Genomic DNA, 21,642 nt, shown 5'->3' with positions numbered 1-21,642 from the left:
GAACCTATGCTCTAGGAAAACAAAAGCATCTAGGCATCTACCATTCTTTGCACATAATAGTCTCTTTCATGCCTCCATATCTTTATTAGTTGTTTCCTCTATCCTCAACATCTTGTCTCTTCCATTGTCCCGAGACCCAGCTCAAGTAGAATTTCCTGTGTGGGAAGTCTCTTTCATTTACCAGTTTCATCACATGTATCATCCTTTCGGTTTTGGAGAGAAACTTGCACAAAGTTCTATTTTATGTTGATCACATTTATCAGCCCCACCCCTAGGCTTAAGCTTGTATAAGCTCTATTTTATGTTTATCACATTTATCAGCCCCACACCTATGCCTGAGTGGTATTTCTTCTACCAGATCTCTGCCTCACAAATCTTCATGTGTCAGTCACTCAGTTGAGACCGATTCTTTGCAACGCCATGGAGTCTAGCCCGCCAAGCCCCTCTGTCTATGGGATTCTCCAGGCAAGAATACTGGTGTAAGTTGCCATTCCTTTCTCCAGGATATCTTCCTGACCCAGGGATCAAACCCTGGTCTCCTGCATTGGAAGCAGATTCTTTACCATCTGAGCCTTACACAGGGCTTGATAACTATGCTGAATAAAATGAAAAACACTCTCCTTTTTAGGAAGACAGTAATGTAACGGTCTCTCCTTACTGAATGGGAGGCAAGTACAAAGGACTGACTAGGAAGTTATTCTCTGAGAACTGAAGATGGGAATTTTGAGGGACGTGAAAGTTCAATTATCAACCTTTGTTACTACGTGGCCATGTGATTCAACTTGTCTCCCAGAAGATGATTAATTTTCTGAATACAAAAAGAGTATCCCATCATTGGTTATTACGGACATGGCTGTGTTTCCAAGGGGAATGGCATGATGACTAGTATTAATGATCTGGGTATTTTATTCAAAGGCTGCACATTTTCCCTCACAATCATTCTGAAATAAGTTATTGTCACAAGCTTCTGCTTCATTTCTCTTATGAAGCTATTACCTATAAGTATATGCTGCAGCCATCAAGCTTTGGTCAACACACCTGCTAGACCGACTTAGCAAGGGCCTTACCCAGAGTCGCTGTCACTCGCCTCTGGGGTAAGTGCCTTTGGTCACTAAACAGATACCTTCACGTGCAGTGGCACGATTGTGTAGCCTGGAATGAGGCGTATCTGCCTTTGACTCCATAAAAGGGGCATTTTGCTACTTGGAATTCTAGAAGGTGCTCATTAGGAAAGTCAAAATTGTCTTACTTTTGAGCAAAAACTATTGTTAGGTAGGAATTAGGCCTTTAATAAAGAGTAAATTGAAACAAGGAGTGAACTTATTCGTAGAAATGGAAACACATATTCTAATTTTGTGAACAGTCATTAGAATAATGAATCACTGTTTAAACCTTTTGTGTGTTTTTAAAATTAGAACGTCAATCATTTTAACACTTTATGTAAGCAACTGACGCAAACAGATTAAAAATTATTTAGAAATCTGGATGTGACAAAGTGTAATTTTGAGGATAATGTTGGAAAGGGCAAGGATTGGCAAACTATTTCTGTAAAGGGCCTTGAGAGTCAACGACAGGCCAGGTAGCGTCTGTCACCTTCTGCCACTGTTGCACAAAAAAGTCATAGTCATTATGTAAACAAAGGAATGTAGTTGTGTTCCAAAAAACTTCACTTGAAAAAGGAAGAAAAGGGCCTCTCTGGTGGCTCAGTGGTAAAGAATCCACCTGCCAATGCAAGGGACACGTTTCGACCCCTGGTCCAGGAAGATCCCACATGCCTTGGAGCAACTAAGCCTGTGCACCACAGCTATTGAGCCTGAGCTCTAAAGCCTGGAAGCCACAACTACTGAAACCTGCTCACTCTAGAGCTTGTATCTCAACAAGAGACACCATGGCAATGAGAAGGAAGGGTAAGCCCTGCTTGCTGCAACTAGAGAAAAAAATGGAGCAGCAACAAAGACTCAGCACAGCCAAACATGACTAAATAAATACTGAAAAAGAAAAGAAAAAGAAAAACAGAGGGCAGACTAGATTTGGCCCTTGGGTATAGTTTGCTGATCCCTGTCCTAAAGGATTTGTTCCCCAAGTGTGGCTCCCCCAACTAGCAGCACCAGTATTACACGAGATCTTGCTTGTTATGGAAGTTTCTGGGCCTTGCTCAAGACTTTGGAGTTTGAGAATCTCTGGTTCTCCAGTAAGGACTAATAAACGTTCAGTTCAGTTCAGTCACTCAGTCATGTCCGACTCTTTGTGACCCCGTGGACTGCAGCACGCCAGGCTTCCCTGTCCATCACCAGCTCCTGGAGCTTGCTCAAACTCATGTCCATCGAGGTGGTGATGCCATCCTCTCCTCCTCCTGCCTTCAATCTTTTCCAGCATCAGGGTCTTTTCTCATGATTCAGCTCTTCACATGAGGTGGCCAAAGACATTACTCCACTCCAAAATATTTCTCCCCCTTCACACCTCTAGGCCTAGCACCTTATACATGAACAGAAGATGAATGAACAGGGAAGATATATTAGTGCAGACAGTGTTCTGTGGCTATTTATTTGCTGGCTTTGGACAATCGAAGGTTATTGCTCTTTAATCATAAATATGACACAGTTGGAAACAGATTAAAGGCTTTATTGGGTTTAAGAAAGGTAAAATTTCTTTTAAAAATGTAAAATTGATTAAGGCACATGTCTCCTGTGATCAATTTAAGTATTATGTATCTCCTGAAAATTTATATCTAAAGTCACAGAACTGTCTAACAAAGAAATTATTTTTAATCATAGAAACATACAGTGGTTTAAAGAAAAAAGATAAAAGGTAATAAAACTTTGATTGCCCAAGAGTTCTATAGGTATTTAGCCTAATAAATCATTATAGGCTCAACACTGCCTATGTTATAGTCAAACTAGTTTGTTTCCCTGATAATGTGCCTTAGATAGGGGGTTAGTTTGTTCAGATTCAGAAATAAACAGTCAGATCTTATTTGTAGACTCTTAGAGAAGTCATCCGGAGAAGGTAATGGTAACCCACTCCAGTATTCTTGCCTTGAGAATCCCAGGGACAGGGGAGCCTGGTGGGGTGCCGTCTATGGGGTCGCACAGAGTCGGACACGACTGAAGCAACTTAGCAGCAGCAGCAGCAGCAGCAGAGAAGTCATCCAATCCATTCTCCACTCACATAAATATGTCATCAGCACACGAGTTAGTGCCAAGGAGCACAAAAGACCCTGCCATCCTTTGGTCTAACAACTAGGTATGAGGACGTCTTCAGGGAATTCAAGAGGGGAAGTGGTGGAGCCTTTCTAAATATTACCTTTTTTACCTTTTAAGTCAATAGGTTATTAAACTAAGAAAAAAATAACTCCACATAAAAGAAAATGCATGCTTCCTAAGTTCTCCTTTTAGGATTCCAAACCTAAAGTGAAGGTCAGGATGCTTACCCGAATAAATCCATTTTCTGGAGGGACTGGTTGAGGACACCCTGAATCTGATTCTAATTCAGGGAGATCAGTTTCTTTCATGTCCTCATCATCACTGATGCATGGTTGTCCACTAGAAGGGGAAAAAAAGATGTGCACAATAAAATAAATATGTACACATACTTAAATGTCTATGTATACACATATATGGATGCATATATATATATATACACATTATGTATGTATGTGTGTGTATATATATACTTTAGAGCATGCTAAGTTGCTTTAATTGTGTCTGACTCTTTGCAACCCCATGGACTGTAGCCCACCATGTTCCTCTGTTCATGGGATTTCCCAGGCAAGAATACTGGGGTCGGTTGCCACGACCTCCTCCAGGGAATCTTCCTGACCCAGAGATAGAACCTGTGTCTCTTATGTCTCCTGCATTGGCAGGTGGGTTCTTTGCCACTAGCACCACCTGGGAAGCCTATATATATATATATATATATAAAATAGATAAAAAAGAGAGAAAATATTAGAGAGGAAAAGGGGTAGTAGCATATCTAACACCTCACTGATATGTTGGAATAGGTAAAATTCTAAGTATTTCTTCACTTAGCAATAAGAAAATAAATATTGCAAGTCTCTAGCAGCGGGGATGGGGGCTGCCCACTCTCTCCGGTGCCCGTCTTCCCATCCTTACTCGTTCTGCATTATGGAGAACGTGCAGTGCTCCTCTTGCCGCCTCTCCCCCTCACAGCGTTTTCCTCCTTGCTGAGGGGCAGGGTTGTTGCATTCGCGAGTTCTCGATCTCCTATAAGTAGCATCACACGAGCTCCAGGAGGACCAGCAGCCCCAGTTCCCGTCCACAGCATCTGGAAGACAGGGACATCCACCCACCGATCTCAGTGCAGCCCAGAGAACTGGGGCTTTGAAGCCAGGCCAACTTGGTTGCCTTGCATTTTAGCTGGGGGATCCTTTGCAGCATATCATAGACTTGTTGTCAGGATTAGAAGAAATTCTCTGTGTAAAGTGGCTGATACATCATCTGTCTTTACTTTCCTGTTCCCACAGGGAGAATCAAATGGCAACAGCTCTGAATAATTTTCAACTATCAGCAGTGTGTCACACAGTACATATATGCATACATCTATGTATACATGGAGAAGGCAGTGGCACCCCACTCCAGTACTCTTGCCTGGAAAATCCCATGGACGGAGGAGCCTGGTAGGCTGTAGTCCATGGGGTCGCTGAGGGTCGGACACTACTGAGTGACTTCACTTTCACTTTTCACTTTCACGCATTGGAGAAGGAAATGGCAACCCACTCCAGTGTTCTTGCCTGGAGAATCTCAGGGACGGGGGAGCCTGGTGGGCTGCCGTCTATGGGATCGCACAGAGTCGGACACGACTGAAGTGACTTAGCAGCAATGTATACATATTAACATCTTCTGAAAAGTATATATATCTATCTAATATATATATATTAAAATACATTTCTAAAGGTAAGAGACTATATTCTTACTCCCATGACACATCCTCTTTCTAAAGAGGATTAGAGGTAGCTATGAATATATCTTAGTCCAGTATGAAAATTTTGATTGTGGCTTAATTTGTCCCTTATTACAAGCCATCCTTATTCTACATTATAATGCATAAGAGACTCATAACATCAGTATCATATAGTTTACTTTATAGTATGTTTTTAAATTTTATTTACCTTATGTTATAGGCATTGTGCTGTTTATTTCATATTCATATGTTGTTGTTGTTTAGTCACTTCAGTTGTGTCTGATTCTGTGTGACCTGATGGACTGTAGCCCATCAGGCTCCTCTGTCCATGGGATTCTCCAGGCAAGAATACTGGAGTGGGTTGCCATTTCCTTCTCCAGGGGATTTTTCTGACTCAAGGATCAAACCTACTTCTCTTATGTCTCCTGCATTGCCAGGTGGGTTCTTTACCACTAGCACCACCTGGGAAGCCCAACTACATAAACACACATATATAGCTTTCGAGTGTATAGTGGCCTTATCCACATTTTATGGAAAACAGATTGAGGCACAGAGAGGTTTGGTGACTTTTCCAAGGTCACACAGCTGATAGGTTACAGCTGAGATTGACATCAAACTGTTTGACTTTTGAGTCTAATTTTCTCCAGGCCTAATTTCCTTGTGAATTTGCATAAGGTGGAAATTGCAAGGACAAGTTTTGTTTGTTTTGCTGTTTTCATCAACCAACGCAGAATACCTTGGGGAGGGGAAAGCTTCCTGCCCCCTAGTAAGTTACTGACACTTACTAGATTTGTAATCCGGGGACCGTCTCTCACAGTTCTCGCCATAGGTGCCGCTCTGGCAAACACACAGACATTCGGTCCCTGAGAGCACGGGGCGGCCATTGTTAGGGCATCGAGCACACTGGCAAGGGTCAAACTTGGCTGCATACTCTTGAAAAGCTCTCCTGAGGTTGTTCCGTCTTGTCACTGCACAGGGGATGTTTCTGACCAGGTCCGTGATGGGAGCAAGCTAAGAGCAGATGGGAGGGGGAAGCTCTAGTTAGAGTTACCTCTTTGGCACATGTTGACATCACCACCCAGTTCTCATGGAATCAGAGGCAAGACCTGGGCAATCGTATGCTTCAAAGAGATTATTGTAGAATACGGCATATCTGTCTATTGAACCAGTAGAGAAAAGCCCTCTCCATGAGGGAAGGGGAGGGCAGGGAGCTTCTTCCCTTCTATCCTGGGTAGAGCAGCAGTCTTCAAGATTAGCTGGCTTCCACTGTCCTTAAAGTACAGCAAGTGTAATGTACTTAGAGTTTACTTTCCCTGCGCTTCTACTATGGAGGAAGCCTCAGATGAGGTGTCACTTATGAGAATCTTACTTATTAAGCATCAACGTCTGGAGATAAGTGACTAAGAGTCAGGCAGCTCAGGAATGTTTTGGTGAAACATCAACAAGTTTGACTCAAGCACAAAGATCTGGGAAGAGTGAAGTCTGTGTTCTTTGTTTTTCCAGGGACAATACTATTGGCTTTTGGTGAACCAGGTGAAAAAATGTGGAGAGAGAACACAAAGAAATGAACTTGCTGGTAGAATTAATAGAAGAATTACAATAACAAATATGGGGGCTAACACAAAAATCAAGGCTCATCAACATTTTAAAACCCCAGAGGAATGACTCTCTATGCAGTGTATGACTCACAAGTGCCCAGATGGATGGCTGGACCACATTTTCCTACCATAACCTGTAGAATTCCAAATATCTTCACACTGCATGTAAATCATCCTACTTTCATGATGATTGAATTCCTTTATTTTCATTTGAATGAAATGAGCAGAATAGCTCCTTCAGTGGCTTTAAAAAATGTGCTTATATTCCAGGCAAAACTGGCTTAAGTGGCATATGACTGATTTGTGGACAAAGTATTTCAGACATAATAAAAAACACCCTTTAATGTAATTACAACAAATATAAGACTGGTAAATTTAATCAATGGTGATAGAAACAGAATTTCAAATGGATCTAAAATCTCATATATCCCACAGAGCTATAAATGAAGATTTAGGAGTGCTCATCAACTAAAGAATTGCAAGAAAAATACAGAAATCAAATGTATTATATACATGGGAAGATAAAGAGCCCTACTCTAGGCAAGTTTAGGCAGTTTTATGCACCAAATTTCCTCTTTTGGTATTTTATGTATGCTATGAATTCTAAATGCTTAACTACAGAATGCTTGTTCGAACAGCAAAAACAAGAGATGTGTAATTCAATGTTTTTTAAAAAGGTATATTGTGCATGCACACCAAAGAAACACATTTCTTTTATCATCTGAGAAGAAAATGGAAAAGGAATTGTGTGGTACATAGTTTGGGCTGCCAGACAACAGTTTTAGCTCTTACCCATAATGCTTTTCAATCTTACCGCAAAGTCGATCACAGAAGGATTTTCCTTCACTGATTCTAACCAGTCAGAAAATACCCTCTCTTCCGGAACCGAGCTCCCTTTCTCCCAAGCCAAAGCCGCCGCATACGCACTCCTCCCACCTTGAACCAGCGATATGGATTTCTCTGATCCCTGCATAAAGGAACCTGCAAGGTATTTCAGGAAAATGACTTGTTTAATTTTATTGCAAATTCAAACTTGAAAGTAAAGCCTATTTGCACAGGAAAAAGGAGCAGATGGCAGAACCTTGTAGCTCCATTAAGTCAGCTAAGTGAAAGCTCTGGAACACACCTCCTGTCCCTAGAGGGAGTTTAATAATAGAAATGATAACCATAGTGCTAACAGCTACCATTTATTAAGCAACTCGTGTATGTCGGGCACTCTACTCTCATTATTCATGTAATTTTCATAACAATCCTGAGAAGTAGGTGTTATAATAAACATGGACTTTGAAGCCAGAAGTAATTTGGCCTGGAACACGTGGTTACTAAGGAGAGAGAAGGGGTGGGATACAGACTTAATCCAAGGCCTAAGGACTCTGCCTCCTGCTCTTTGATGCCAAACCTCCCACTTTTGACTTATATAAGCATATGTCTTGGGCCCCAGAATAACATAAATCACATGGTTTCTGACACCCATTCAGGGGACCACCATGCCATAATTGACTACAATTACAGAAAAAGGTGATAGAATGCTTTTAAGCTTAAAGATAGGAGTAAAAGTACAACTAACCAAAGGGAAAAATTAAACATAGGAGTTGGCACAATGTTGCTTTAGAGATAATGCATTTACTGTATATAGCAAAGATCTTTTACATACATTTTCAGGACAATTCCTATTAACTAATAGTGTCTTTAATATGAGTGTGTGTGCGTGCTCAGTTGTGTCTGACTCTGCGACCCCATGGACTCTAGCCTGCCAGGCTCCTCTGTTGATAGAAGTTTCCAGTCAAGAATACTGGAGTGGGTTGCCATTTCCTTCTCGAGGGGATCTTCCTGACCCAGGGATCAAACCTGAGGCTCATTTCCTGAGGCTCTTGCATTGGCATGTGGATTTTTACCACTACACCACCTGGGAAGCCCAGCTGGGTGATAAGAAAATGTAATGAGAAAATGAAATGGTAAAGAGGTTAGTGATATGGGTAATAGTTAATGGCATTGATTTGATGTCTGTTCTGGAGTTTCAGTAAAGTTCAGCCATGCCCCTATTTAGAAATTCTGCAGTGAGGGAGACTAGGATGATTAAAACAATGGATGAAATACTCTCTCTATGGAAAAACTATGGTCTTTTTCAAAGTGAGCTGCTTAAGAGGGATATAGGAAGAACATTTTAGAAGGTGTTTTTTTTTTTTTTTGCATTTATTTTTCTTGTGAAATATGAGAGAAATCATTGTTTGCCAATATATCAAATACCTATTGACAGTGATTCTGACTTGCTAGATTGATATCATATATGTCATAAGTGGAATGACACTATGGTAAGAGTTATACATGATAAGCTTGGAATCTTAAAGAAAGAACTAGAGTTAAGTCTATTTATTATTCTATTAAGTACTATGAACAGAATGCTTACAAGTGAATAAATGGCTTAAAAAGATTCCAGAAAGAAAATTCAGACTGAAGATGATACCTATAGTGCAAACATAAGCAAAACAGCTAGAAGGAAGAATAGATATTTCTCTTTCTTATGCAAGCTTCTCATTGTCACAACATGAGTTTGACACCAAAGCTGCCTCAAAACATATCAAAAGTTTCAAGCAGATTTATGAAGTATTATCACTATGGTATGATATCAGAACCAGGGGTTTCCTAGTGGTTCAGAGGTGAAGAGTACACTGCAAGGCAGGATAGTTGGGTTCGACTCCTGGGTTGGAAAGATCCCCTGGAGAAGGAAATGGCAACCCACTCAAGTATTCTTGCCTGGAAAACCCCATAGACAGAGGAACCTGGTGGGCTGTAGTCCATGGGGTGACAGAAGAGTTAAACTTGACTAAGAGACTCAATGACAGCTATGATGAGCAAGATAATGAAAAATTCTATTCTATATAGACTATCTTTTGAAACTAGCTCAGGGTTAGAAATAGACATATCTATATTCTTAAGTGTGCTTTTAGTAAACAACATAAATACGTCTTTGTTTTTAGGCAAATTGTCATTGTGATTGATCAATGTTAGTTGACAATGTTCTATAAACCAGGCACTAAAAACTTGGGTTGGAGAGTTGACACAATTCAGGAATATTAGGGATGTGTAAGCTGGGTAGGATGGATGGTTGGGTTGATTATTTGGTTTGGATTCTACTGCAATAGTCTCTGGTTTTGCAGTGTCTTCCTGTTACGAGTTCATTTTGGACATTTTCTCATCTCTATGTTGGATGGATTTTACAGTTGAGTAGTTTTTATTCATTGAGTACTCAAGAATGAACATTTCCAGAATGCTCTCAGGTTTTGAGATATCTTTCTGTTATGTTTACATATGAACACATTTTCTTTTCTGTTTTAGAAGTTTGTGAACATTCCTCTCTTGTCTTAGCATTGCATTTTGTGAATAAGTCTGACGCCAGCCAGATTTTGTTGTTGTTCTACAGGGAAATTATTTTTTCAGCTAAGGTACTTGAATTCATTTTAAAAATCTTTGAATTTAGTTAATTAGCTAGAATTTGCCTTGAAATTGCATATTTGACCCATATTTCTGATACAATTAATCAAGACAAATTTCATCCTTTCTTTCAGGGACATGTTCATATATTTACTATTTATTAAAATAGTTTTTCTCTTTCATTTCTTGGGCTCACTATTTCAGGAACACTAATTCCCATATATTAAATTATATTTGTCATTTTATTTCCATTAGATATTCTTTAATAATGGTTAATATCTGAATTTTTCTGCATTTATTATGAATTACTTTAGATCTTTGTTTTATTAATTTTACTTTCAGACAATTATATCTTGAATTTGCAGTGTCTATTTATAACTATAATGGTGATTCTTTTCAATATTTGTGTCCTTGTACCTTAGTTTTGAAATCTTCCTTTTCAGTTAATTCTTATACTTAATATTTTCAAACTCTGAGCTTTTGATTTATTGAATTCTCATTCTTATTAAGTTATTCTATTGCAAGACAAACTGGTATAGAATCTGTATATTCTCTGGTTTACATTACAAGGTTGATTGCGTACTGCTCTTTTTTTGGCTGTAATACAAATGTGTAGTTATCAAATCAGCTCTCATTTTGCTTATACTCAACATGGGCATCCACATGTAAACCATCAATAGCCTCTGATACTTAAAACTATCTACTTATTATTATAAGTAGCTTGGCTACTTATAATACTGGGTGACCTTGGCTGTCCCCCAGTGACAATATAAGCTTCATATTTTGGGAGTTTCTGTGATTCCCTTTGTTCTGAGCAGAAGTAGTCATCAGTCAGAAAAAATAAGGGAATGAGAGAATTTTACACAGAGAAGGAGTTATTTATAATGACAAGGCACAGTCGAGAGCATGACTTATTTAGGAAAGAGAGGCAGAAACTTAGCTAGGCAGAAAGTGAGGCAGGAACTTATCTTCAAGGCTATGTGAAGCCATGACATGTTTAAGTCCTGAGTGTTTCATGATAAGATTTACCTTGGAGAATATTCCTCTCACAGAAAATGTGTACCATAAGGCAAGACCAGAGGCAAAGGGACCAGTTGGGAGACCTCTGTGGTAATCCAAGTTGGAAATGATGAATGGAAGGCATGTGCACGGAAATGAGGAACTGGGGAGAACTGGGAGAAATATTAAGAAGGAGGAATGACTGCTTACTGCTTGTAGAGGCAAGAAAGAGGGAGGGAGAAATCAAAGGTAGCACTCAGGTTTCTCACTTGGTTGTCTGAGCGTTTTTAATGTATTACTTTTAGAGCTTCCGTGCATGCGTCTGACTCGTTGCGACCTCATGGACTGTAGCCTTCTAGGCTCCTCTGTCCATAGGTTTCCCAGGCAAGAATTCTGGAGTGGGTTGTCATTTCCTTCTCCATAGGAGGTTCCTGACCGAGGGATCAAACCTGTGTCTCTTGCATTGGCAGGCAGATTCTTTACCACTGAGCCATCTGGGAATCCCCCTTCTTAGAACTTACCAGTCTTTTTTTTTTTTTTAATTGAAATATAGTTGATATACAATTTTGTGCTAGTTTCTAGTGTACAACAAAATCATTGTTTTATATATATATTAAATATATATATGTAAATATTGGAGTAGGAAATGGCAACCCACTCCAGTATTTTTGCCTAGAAAATTCCATGGACAAAGGAGCCTGGTGGGCTACAGTCCATGGGGTTGCAAAGAATCAGACACAACTGAGCACACATATGTAAATATATATATATATTTTTTCATAGTTTTTTCCATTATGGTTTAGTATAAGATATGGAATGTAGTTTCTTGTGCTATGCAGTAGGACCTTGTTGTTTAGCTATTTTATCTATAGTAGTTTAGGTCTTTCCCGGTGGCTCAGATGATAAAGAGTCCACCTGAAATGCAGGAGACCCAGGTTCGATCCCTAAGTTGGGAAGATCTCTTGGAGGAGAAAATGGTAAGCCACTCCAGTATTCTTGCCTGGAGAATCCCAAGGGCAGAGGAGCCTGTTGGACAGACGAGCTACAGTCAATTGAGTCACAAAGAGTCAGATACAACTGAGTGGCTAGGCACACATGTACACATAGACTAGTTTATATCTTCTAGTCCAAAACTCCTAATTTATCCCTACCTCCACTTCCCATTTGATAATCATAAGTTTGTTTTCTATGTCCATGAGTCTGTTTCTGTTTTGTAAATAAGTCCATTTGTATCTTAGTTTAGATTCCACATATAAATGATATCATATGTTATTTGTCTTTGTCTGACTTCACTTAGTATGATAATCTCTAGGTCCATCCATGTTGAAGCAAATGGCATTATTTCACTCTTTTTTATGGCTGAGTAGTATTTCATTGTATGGGTGTACTACATCTTCTGTATTTTTAATGGTTGTCTATATATATCCTTACTTTGTAAACTCCTTGAATGGAAGACCTAGTTCATGTCCGTCCTTACTTTACATCTAGTACTGGGTTTGGCCCATAGGAAGAATCAATAAATGTGCATTCAGACAACCTAAATAGGAGGTAAAGAAAATACTAACCCTGTCCCGTTTTGAGTAGCACCAATATTTGATTTGCTCCCTCCATACCACACATAGGACTCTGAGGCAGATAAATGAAACGAATGAAATAGAAAAGCAGTGCAGTTACAGCCAAGTGCGATATGGTGCTTAAGTTATGGCCAGTCGGAACCCACTAGGTAACTGCTAGGAGAGTGCTGTTACCTTCGTACTTCTCTGACAGTTTGTTAGTGGTGCACCGGTGTTCCACTTTTGTTTTTTTAACAAAAAGGAAGCGTTTCTTTGTTTCAATCCGGATGCAGTTTTTGGCTTCTTCCTTTGTTAAACCTGGGAAATAAAGGACAAGAAAAAAACCTTGAGAATGCACCCTGGAGAATTCAGAGAAGCGCATGAGACTCTGAGCACTCGGGAAGGTACAGGTACTCTGTACCAGCATCCAGCTCCTCTGCTTCCCGTGAGCTCGAATGATTAAGGCTTTTACTACAAAGGCGGTTCTTCACAGGCCATGGGACATCCTGAAGAGCAGAGGCATTTATGAGTCCCTGCCATCCTCCCTGTGGGGATCATGTTGGCCTCTCCGTGTTGCCTGCACACAGTAAACCTCTAAGCTTGCCCACGCTGTTGGCCACTGCCCCTGTACAGCAAATCAGGAGATGAACACCTGCTCTGTTTGGTGCCCCATCGTCAGGGGCACTGTTCTTTGAGGGCCACAGCTGATCCTGTGGGGACTGAGTCCGCTTCACTTCTTCCTCTGTTCACCACCTCAAGTGTAAATCTCGTTGGTCACCTCTCCTTCTCTGAACACTCATTCCCGTACTCATCTAAGCTTCCTCTCCCTGACTTGGCTGTTCACTCTATCTCCAAAACCCTTTGGTTTTGTCTCAGAAACTGACTTCCTGACTCATGAACTCTTCAGTGTCCTCCGGGACTGTTCACTCTTTCTGTTTATCTTAATTCAAGCCCATACTTGATACGTTTTCCCTGTTGTTTTCAAGGGAAGTTGATGCTGCCTGGTTCCTAGGCTCTTTAGGAGTGGGAGCGGGGCTTGATACCTTTCTAGTTTCCCAGGACTGCTTGCACAGGATGACACACCACAGTTGTATAAGTCTTGTAAAAACCCTCATGCTCCAAGACTCAGAGTATCCAGTTCTAATACCTTTGGTCCTCATTGTCCTGATCTTTTGCCAAACTTTCTCATTTGTTGAGGATTTTGGTATCTGAATCAGTCTTTCTTGCCCTAATGCTGGTCCATTATTCTTTTTTTTTTTAATTATTTATTATTTATTTATTTTATTATTATTATTATTTACTTTACAATATTGTATTGGTTTTGCCATACATCAATATGCATCCGCCACGGGTGTACACGTGTTCCCCATTATTCTTAAGGACTTCAAAAATTGGTGGAGGATGTCAGGGATTGAGTGGGACAGAGGCAGGGAAACAGGTCTGGCTGTTTGGAGGCTGACTTGGTATTGCCTCTCTGGGGTAGTTTGAGAACTGTTTCCTTTTTTTTTTTTTAAACAGCTTCCCAAGTCACCTGACCTGGTACGTGAAACACCAAAATTAGAATCCAATTTTTTTGCTGTTTAGTTTAAAATTGCCTTGCAAAATACAAGTACATAAGAGATAGAGCTGTTAGGTGAACTATTAAGCACCTTAAAGCAAAGTGGTTTATCAAATACTGATTCTTAGGGTTGCAGGTTACAAGAGGCAGGGAAGAGTGTTATCAGAGCCAGAGGCACCACGTGAGTGTGTGATGCTAGAATATAAACCTGAGTGTGCAGCTCACCAAGGAATGAAGCTGAGTAGAAGCGGATGAGGCTTCCTACTTTGTAGTTCTTTCAATAGTTTGACACATTCAAAGAGATAAATCAAAGATTGGGAGTAAAAAAAGTCTTGGTTTGAGGCCCTCGTGTGTACCTGGCATTTTAATTTCTAACAAAAAAGATGGCTGTTTGGATTAGGCTGAATAAATATGACTCATTCTTCTTCTGGTGGCATTGTTCTTATAAATGGGTCAGTCAAGTGTTTGGGCCGTGTGAGGAATTTAATGGTCCCCTAACCCTTTCTTATTCTTTCATTAGATTTCTATGATTTATTTTAAATGATTTTTTGAAGTGTACCATTTTTAAAGTCTTTATTGAATTTGTTAGAATGTTGCTTCTGGGTTTTTTGTTTTGGTTTGATTTTCTGGCCTTGAGGCATGTAGGATCTTAACTCCCTGACCAGAGATCAAACTTATATCCTCTGCATTGGCAGGCAGAGTCTTAACCACTGGACCGCCGGGCAAGTCCCTAGCTTCTATGACTTATAAGTGAAAATTAAATTGCATGTGACCAATTTATTAACTATAGCATAATTAATGAACTATAAACCTCGTTAATTTCAGTTTCTGATGATTACAGGGGAATCCTTCAAGATTTGAATGACGAATCTCTCTTGTGAGCCGTGGTATTGGTCACACGGTGTTGAAAATGTCAAGGCTTTATCAGTGAATTTCTGTACCAGCCTTTTCTTCCCCACAAGATGCCCTGTAGCTTACGTCTGACCCTATCCACACTGACAAAGGAGTTGCTTGATGCTGAAGCATTTGCAGTCTCAAACCTGAGTTTGATGTGGCACAGGAATGAGTATTCTGGAAATGTCTTCAGCTACTCTGACTGGGCAAAGATCAACAGTGTCAATCAAAAATGTCATACTGATAAACAGTGGGGTGAATAGTTTTTATTTTTCAATCAGAGCAGAACATGACTTCCCAGCAAAAGAAATTTAAAATTACCATGTTGTATAACATGATATTTTAATTGTTTACTGTTTTCTCTGTGTCCCTGAAGTTCTTTTTACCTTGCACACTGGAGCAAGGTCAACTTTTTATTCAAGGTTTTAAATTGACCATGGAACACTGCAGAAGAGAGGAATATATCAAGAGATGCAAATAAAAAGCAATTTAATTTTGTTTTATTCTTCTTGCACTAGAGAAAGTACTCTGAGGTATTCGAGTCATTTTTTTTTTAAATTAATGACAAGGGATATAACTCTTATTGAATAAAGCAAATAAAACTAAGCCTAAACTCTAGCTCTACATTGTGGCAAACGAAGTAAGGGGAAAAGAACTAAAAAGGGGAAAAGCGAGGAGGCCGAAATATGGATTCATCCACATGAGATGAAACATATGAGAGTGGCAAAAACATTCATCCATATGAGAGTGGGCAAAGACAGAAAAGCACATCCACTGGAGAATTCCATTTTAATGAGATTTTTTCTAAGTGTGTTTCATCTTAAACCACAGTTAAAATTAAGTGCCAATATTATTATTGTGACTCAGAGAAGTATATATATATATACACACATATATATGCACATATTTCATGACTATAAGATTATATATTACATATAAAATATGGGAATGTCTTATATACATATATGTAAATATTATATATATATGTGTAGTGTTTGTATGTGTACATAGGTGTATATGGTTATATGTTTCCAGTTTTATATGACACCTCAGACTCTCTTTCTCTTATTATGTATATCTGTGTGTCTAAAGTCTCTACCTTTATTTAAAGAGAAAGAGATGGAAAGTGAGAGTGTTTCAGGAAGAAAGTACAGCTCATTACTCTTCATTTTAGTTATGGGGCTTCAACTATTAAAATCCTGGATAGTTGATTAAAGATTCACATAGTTCTTGAACTGACCTGAACTCTAAGCCTTGAGCAGCTTTGCTGTAAATGCATGATGCGTATAGCTTATCGAGGGAGAAATTATTCTCTGGGCTACAGCAGCAGTGACCAGAATAATTTCGTCCCTAGGGTGAGACGAGACCAAGACAAGGGCCAGAGACTTCCCCCAATCATTTTTGCTCAGCTTTAAGGTTGATGCTGTTCTCAATGGCAAAGACATCCAATTCAGCGAGCAAACATTACTCCAGTAGAAAGGATAACTGTAATGAAATGTAAGAGGCAATGTGGAAAGCCCATCGCAGTGTAAATCTCTGGGATTTCAGTGAACTCTGTCAGGCAAAAAATTTTGAAGACCTTCTTACTGAAAATCCTTTTTAAAGACATATGTCCTATCTCCTCTCTTAAAAAGCAGATCATGATGGACATCTGCTCATTTAAAGTTAGGAAAGACTCAGGGAATCCACATTAAATATAACTATTTGCCATTATGAGATATAAGAATAGAGGGACTGAAATTCTACTGACCCCAGGGTTGGCTTGGTGTCTTTTAAAATAAATTCCTGATTTCTTTTGTAGAAGAGTCAAATGATCAAGAATTCTGATTTATTTAGGAGAATTGGACACTTGGGTTCTGGTTATTACATAGTTCCTAATCATGTTTTAAAGATAGAAGCATCACAAGGATGCTGTGTCATTTCACACTGAAGCCTGAAAACAAATTTATAAAAAGGTACTTAAGCTCTAATAGGAATGAATATTGGTGACTGAGGGACTTCACTTTCCCTTTTCACTTTCATGCATTGGAGAAGGAAATGGCAACCCACTCCAGTGTTCTTGACTGGAGAATCCCAGGGACGGGAGAGCCTGGTGTGCTGCCGTCTCTGGGGTCGCAGAGAGTCGGACACGACTGAAATGACTTAGCAGCAGCAGCAGCAGCAGCAAGATAATAGTTAAGAAATCAAAAGTTATTTTTTAAACCAAGATTTATATTATTATTTTATATGTAAGCAGAAAATATCACAGATTATATCCCTAGATATAAAATTGCAACTTTTCCTCAAAGAAAAGTGCCTCCCATCTGGTTTCAAGTTTCGCCACCAGTAGGGGCCTGTCTGGCTCATATTAACTTAGTCCCTTGTCAAGTTATTAATTGCTTTTCATCTTTTGTCCTTGGCTTTTAGTTAAAAGCATTAAAAGAAAAAGACTAGGTCCAGTCTTTAGGACTCAGTGCTTTCATTGCCTAGGGGCCCAGGTTCAATCTCTGTTGGGGGAACTGAAATTCCACAAGCCATGTAGCAAAAAAAAAAAGTGTCAGTGGATTTGTTGTAATTACAATTTTATAAAATTTCTATAAGTAAATTATTTTTTAGAGTTTAGTTCCAAGACAAATTTTGTTTTCCTAGGTGATAGCATGTATCTATCTCTCTTTAGTTTACCACTGCTAGGCAAAATCCCACGGACGGAGGAGCCTGATGGGCCGCAGTCCATGGGGTCGCTAAGTGTTGGATAAGACTCAGCGACTTCACTTTCACTTTTCACTTTCATGCACTGGAGAAGGAAATGGCAACCCACTCCAGTGTTCTTGCCCGGAGAATCCCAGGGATGGGGGAGCCTCGTGGGCTGCCGTCTATGGGGTTGCACAGAGTCGGACACGACTGAAGCGACTTAGCAGCAGCAGCAGGCAGTTTATGATGTTCTTAAATGTCAGGAAATTCTGGGACAAATCTGATTCCCAAGGAGGTTAAGCCTATTTATTTCTCCTTCTTCGTTTGGCCTGAATTTTCTATTTTTATTTTCTTGAGTATGTACATTTTCGTTGTTCTACATATCATTTTGGAAATAAAGCACGGTCGAAATAAAGTCAATAAAGAACTGAAAGGATAGAGTAAGAGAAAAATACAATACACAGTATCTTATCAGTTAAAAATAAGTGTTGAAGAAATCGAACCTGAGTTCTTTAGTTCCTCCTTGCTAAACTGATAGAGGAGGTCGTACACGCCTCCCAGGGAGCCAGAGGTGAAATAGTGAGTCCCGAAGTCATCAAAGATCCGGCTGTATAGAGCAGAGTTGTATTCTAGAGGCAGATGGTTAAGTGCTTTCAAGAAGACATCAGAAAGCTGCAGATCTTTAGTTTTCATTGTGAAGTTTAAGACTTTTATGACTTTATGGATCCTAATAAAACTGGAAGCCTAAATGAAAGAGAAGAAAGAAGTGAAAAAAAAAAAAGATGATTAAAGGTAATGAAAGCTTGAGGTATCAAACATTAAATGTTTATCATCAGCTTCATTGTACCCATAGTATTATAATTGTTAACTGTCCATTGAATGTTCCCACATACAAAATGATAATTTTCATCTTATTTTTCCAGAACCTTTTCCATCAGTTCAGTTTCCTTAGATATCCAAAATGCTAAACAGATAAGCTGACCTCAATCATGTAAATTGTGTGACGGAGGGATATGCTGTCTACCAAAAAGAAATCAAGGATCAAAAAAGTCAATCTTGCTTTTTTGATGGTCAATCATGGGTGCACCCATACTGCATTTTTATTTAGAAAGTCTTGCTAATGCAAATAATTGAAAAAATATTGTATACATTTTCAGCTGGAAGTTACACAATGAGATTCAAGTTGTAGCTTTGTCCACCAGCTGGGGAAAGCATGTCAATTCTCTGGGTCTCAGTTATCCGGGCAAAGTCACCTGTGCACAGCCTTCATCTGTGACACTTCACAGATGCTATGACTCAAAATTACTTAGGTGGTAAAATTAAGCAAAATTGTTTATATCCTCTGTCCTATATCCACAAACAGAACTATTTGTTTGGAGGTTCTTTTTTTCTTTAATCATCTCTTGTTATGTCAGGTTAATTTAGGATTATGTGGTTGGTAGCTGCCCCAAATTTCATTCCACTAAATTGTCCTTTTCCATAGACACTGAGTTTTATGAGTATATCCACATATACTGTTGTTTTAAAAAATTTTAGATATTGTAACTGATTTCTTGAAAGTGAAAGTGGAGAGTGAAAAAGTTGGCTTAAAGCTCCACATTCAGAAAACGAAGATCATGGCATCCGGTCCCATCACTTCATGGGAAATAGATGGGGAAACAGTGGAAACAGTGAAAGACTTTATTTTTTTAGGCTCCAAAATCACTGCAGATGGTGACTGCAGCCATGAAATTAAAAGACACTTACTCCTTGGAAGGAAAGTTATGGCCAACCTAGATAGCATATTCAAAAGCAGAGACATTACTTTGCCAACAAAGGTCCGTCTAGTCACGGCTATGGTTTTTCCTGTGGTCATGTATGGATGTGCGAGTGGGACTGTGAAGAAGGCTGAGCGCCGAAGAATTGATGCTTTTGAACTGTGGTGTTGGAGAAGATTCTTGAGAGTCCCTTGGACTGCAAGGAGATCCAACCAGTCCATTCTGAAGGAGATCAGCCCTGGGATTTCTTTGGAGGGAATGATGCTGAAGCTGAAACTCCAGTACTTTGGCCACCTCATGCGAAGAGTTGACTCATTGGAAAAGACTCTGATGCTGGGAGGGATTTGGGGCAGGAGGAGAAGGGGACGACAGAGGATGAGATGGCTGGATGGTATCACTGACTCGATGGACGTGGGTCTGGGTGAACTCCGGGAGTTGGTGATGGACAGGGAGGCCTGGCGTGCTGCGATTCATAGGGTCGCAAAGAGTGGGACACAACTGAACGACTGAACTGAACTGAACTGAACTGAATGTTTAAGTAATAAAAAGAGAGGGGTATATTTTAGCCAAAAATCTGTATTAGTTAAATTGTTAAACCTGTTATTATTATGGCTGCAAATTATTAAACAGCTAACTTCCCATGTGCTATAATTATGACACAAAATGACTATTAACACAGAAGGGAAAAAAAAAAACAAAAAACGCCACAAAGCTTGAGGAAGAGGCAACATTCATTCCCCTCTGTTTTCCTCTTACTTTTCCTCCCTCCTCCCCTCCCTTTCTCTTTGCTCCCTTCTTCTCTTCAATACGTGTTTCTCTGAGCTATCTCAGAGGCAGTGGACACAAATATGAGCAAGGCAGAAAAAATTCATGCCTTTGTGGAGCTTATATTTTAAGTGTCCATTAACTGTAAGTTTAATACTTGAGTTTTGTCATGGAGGTGTGGCTTTGGAAAGGTAGAGGGACATTGTGCTCTTAGGAAGAAGCACTCTTATTCCCTGAATATATGAAATGCCTGTTTGGTTATGCACATTGAAATAGGCTGTTCAAAATTTTCAGGTCACTTTAAAAACAAAATTGTAGGACATACAAGCAAAATTTTGGTAACTCAGCTTAGCACAAACATCTCCCTGGTGCTCCATTTGTCAGTTTCTGATGGCTAGAACTGGCTATTTTGGACTAAAAAATTACATGACAGCAAGGTATTAACTATGTATGGTCTATTTCAACATTTTGTGAGATCTTGCATTATTTTAACCATCTTTTTGTTGGTTCAGTTTTGTAAAGCAATTCAAAAACGCACTGAATCCTACTCAGATAACTGGTGTTTTAACTTTGAAACAGACTATCTGACCAACCAATGTTTAGTCAGATCTATGCTTGACAAAATAAAGCATTGAGCACCGCTGAAGGGCTTGAAATGATTTTTAAGCTTGTGGGACCTTGTTTTCAGTATTTGAAGATTAAGAGAGGTTGCAGAAGCATTTTCTATTTAACCTGAGATATCCTGATTCTGTTCAGATCTAATCAAAGATGTTGGGTTGAATCATACAAAGTTGCCAATCTTGTAAGTCAAAAATGGTTGAATATCAGCAATTTCATATGTTTGAACCTGATACTGTGAATAGTCTGAAATGTTTCCACTTTGAGGCAGATATTAGAGGATCAAATAAAAGCTGTTTACCTACAGATAAGAGTTTTGTAAGTATTCTCTAGCGCGTTAGAGACATTTAAAAACCAATTCTGAAAAGCAAATCTTAATATTGAAAGTGAAAGTGAAGTCACTCAGTCTTGTCCGACTCTTTGCAACCCTATGGACTGTAGGCTACCAGGCTTCTCCGTCCATGGATTTTCCAGGCAAGAGTTCTGGAGTGGGTTGCCTTTTCCTTCTCCAGGTTATCTTCCCAACCCAGGGATCGAATCCAGGTCTCCCGCATTGTGGGCAGACACTTTACCCTCTGAGCCACCAGGAAAGCTGGTATATATATGTGTCTGTGTAGATACACACACACACACACGCACACACACACACACACACGGCTCATTCAATAAAAGAAACCAGCCTGCAATGCAGGAGACCCGACTTTAATCCCAGGGTTGGGAAGATTCCTTGGCGAAAGGAATGGATATCCACTTCAGTATTCTTGCCTGGCAAATTCCATGAACAGAGGAGCCCGGTGGGCTACAGTCCATGGGATCACAAAGAGTTGGACACGACTAAGTGACTACAACACCCACACACACAGGTATTTCAACACCTC

General features: G+C 39.6%; 1 protein-coding gene across 1 annotated transcript in view; it reads right to left on the bottom strand.

Moving 5' to 3' along the window:
* C6 (complement C6) overlaps window positions 1–21,642 on the bottom strand; it is a 69,597-nt gene that overhangs the window by 23,380 nt on the left and 24,575 nt on the right. The window contains exons 7-12 of the mRNA XM_055554840.1: window positions 18,128–18,368; window positions 12,698–12,820; window positions 7,333–7,499; window positions 5,706–5,931; window positions 4,113–4,284; window positions 3,431–3,542 (exon numbers count right to left, since the gene is read on the bottom strand). Coding sequence (XP_055410815.1) covers window positions 3,431–3,542; window positions 4,113–4,284; window positions 5,706–5,931; window positions 7,333–7,499; window positions 12,698–12,820; window positions 18,128–18,368 — 1,041 coding nt within the window. The remainder of the gene's footprint in view (window positions 1–3,430; window positions 3,543–4,112; window positions 4,285–5,705; window positions 5,932–7,332; window positions 7,500–12,697; window positions 12,821–18,127; window positions 18,369–21,642) is intronic.

The sequence above is a fragment of the Bubalus kerabau genome, chromosome 18 (assembly GCF_029407905.1).
Source record: "Bubalus kerabau isolate K-KA32 ecotype Philippines breed swamp buffalo chromosome 18, PCC_UOA_SB_1v2, whole genome shotgun sequence".
Classification (NCBI taxonomy): domain Eukaryota; kingdom Metazoa; phylum Chordata; class Mammalia; order Artiodactyla; family Bovidae; genus Bubalus; species Bubalus kerabau.
Note: the sequence above shows the minus strand (reverse complement) of the source record. Positions and strands in the feature narration are given on the sequence as shown.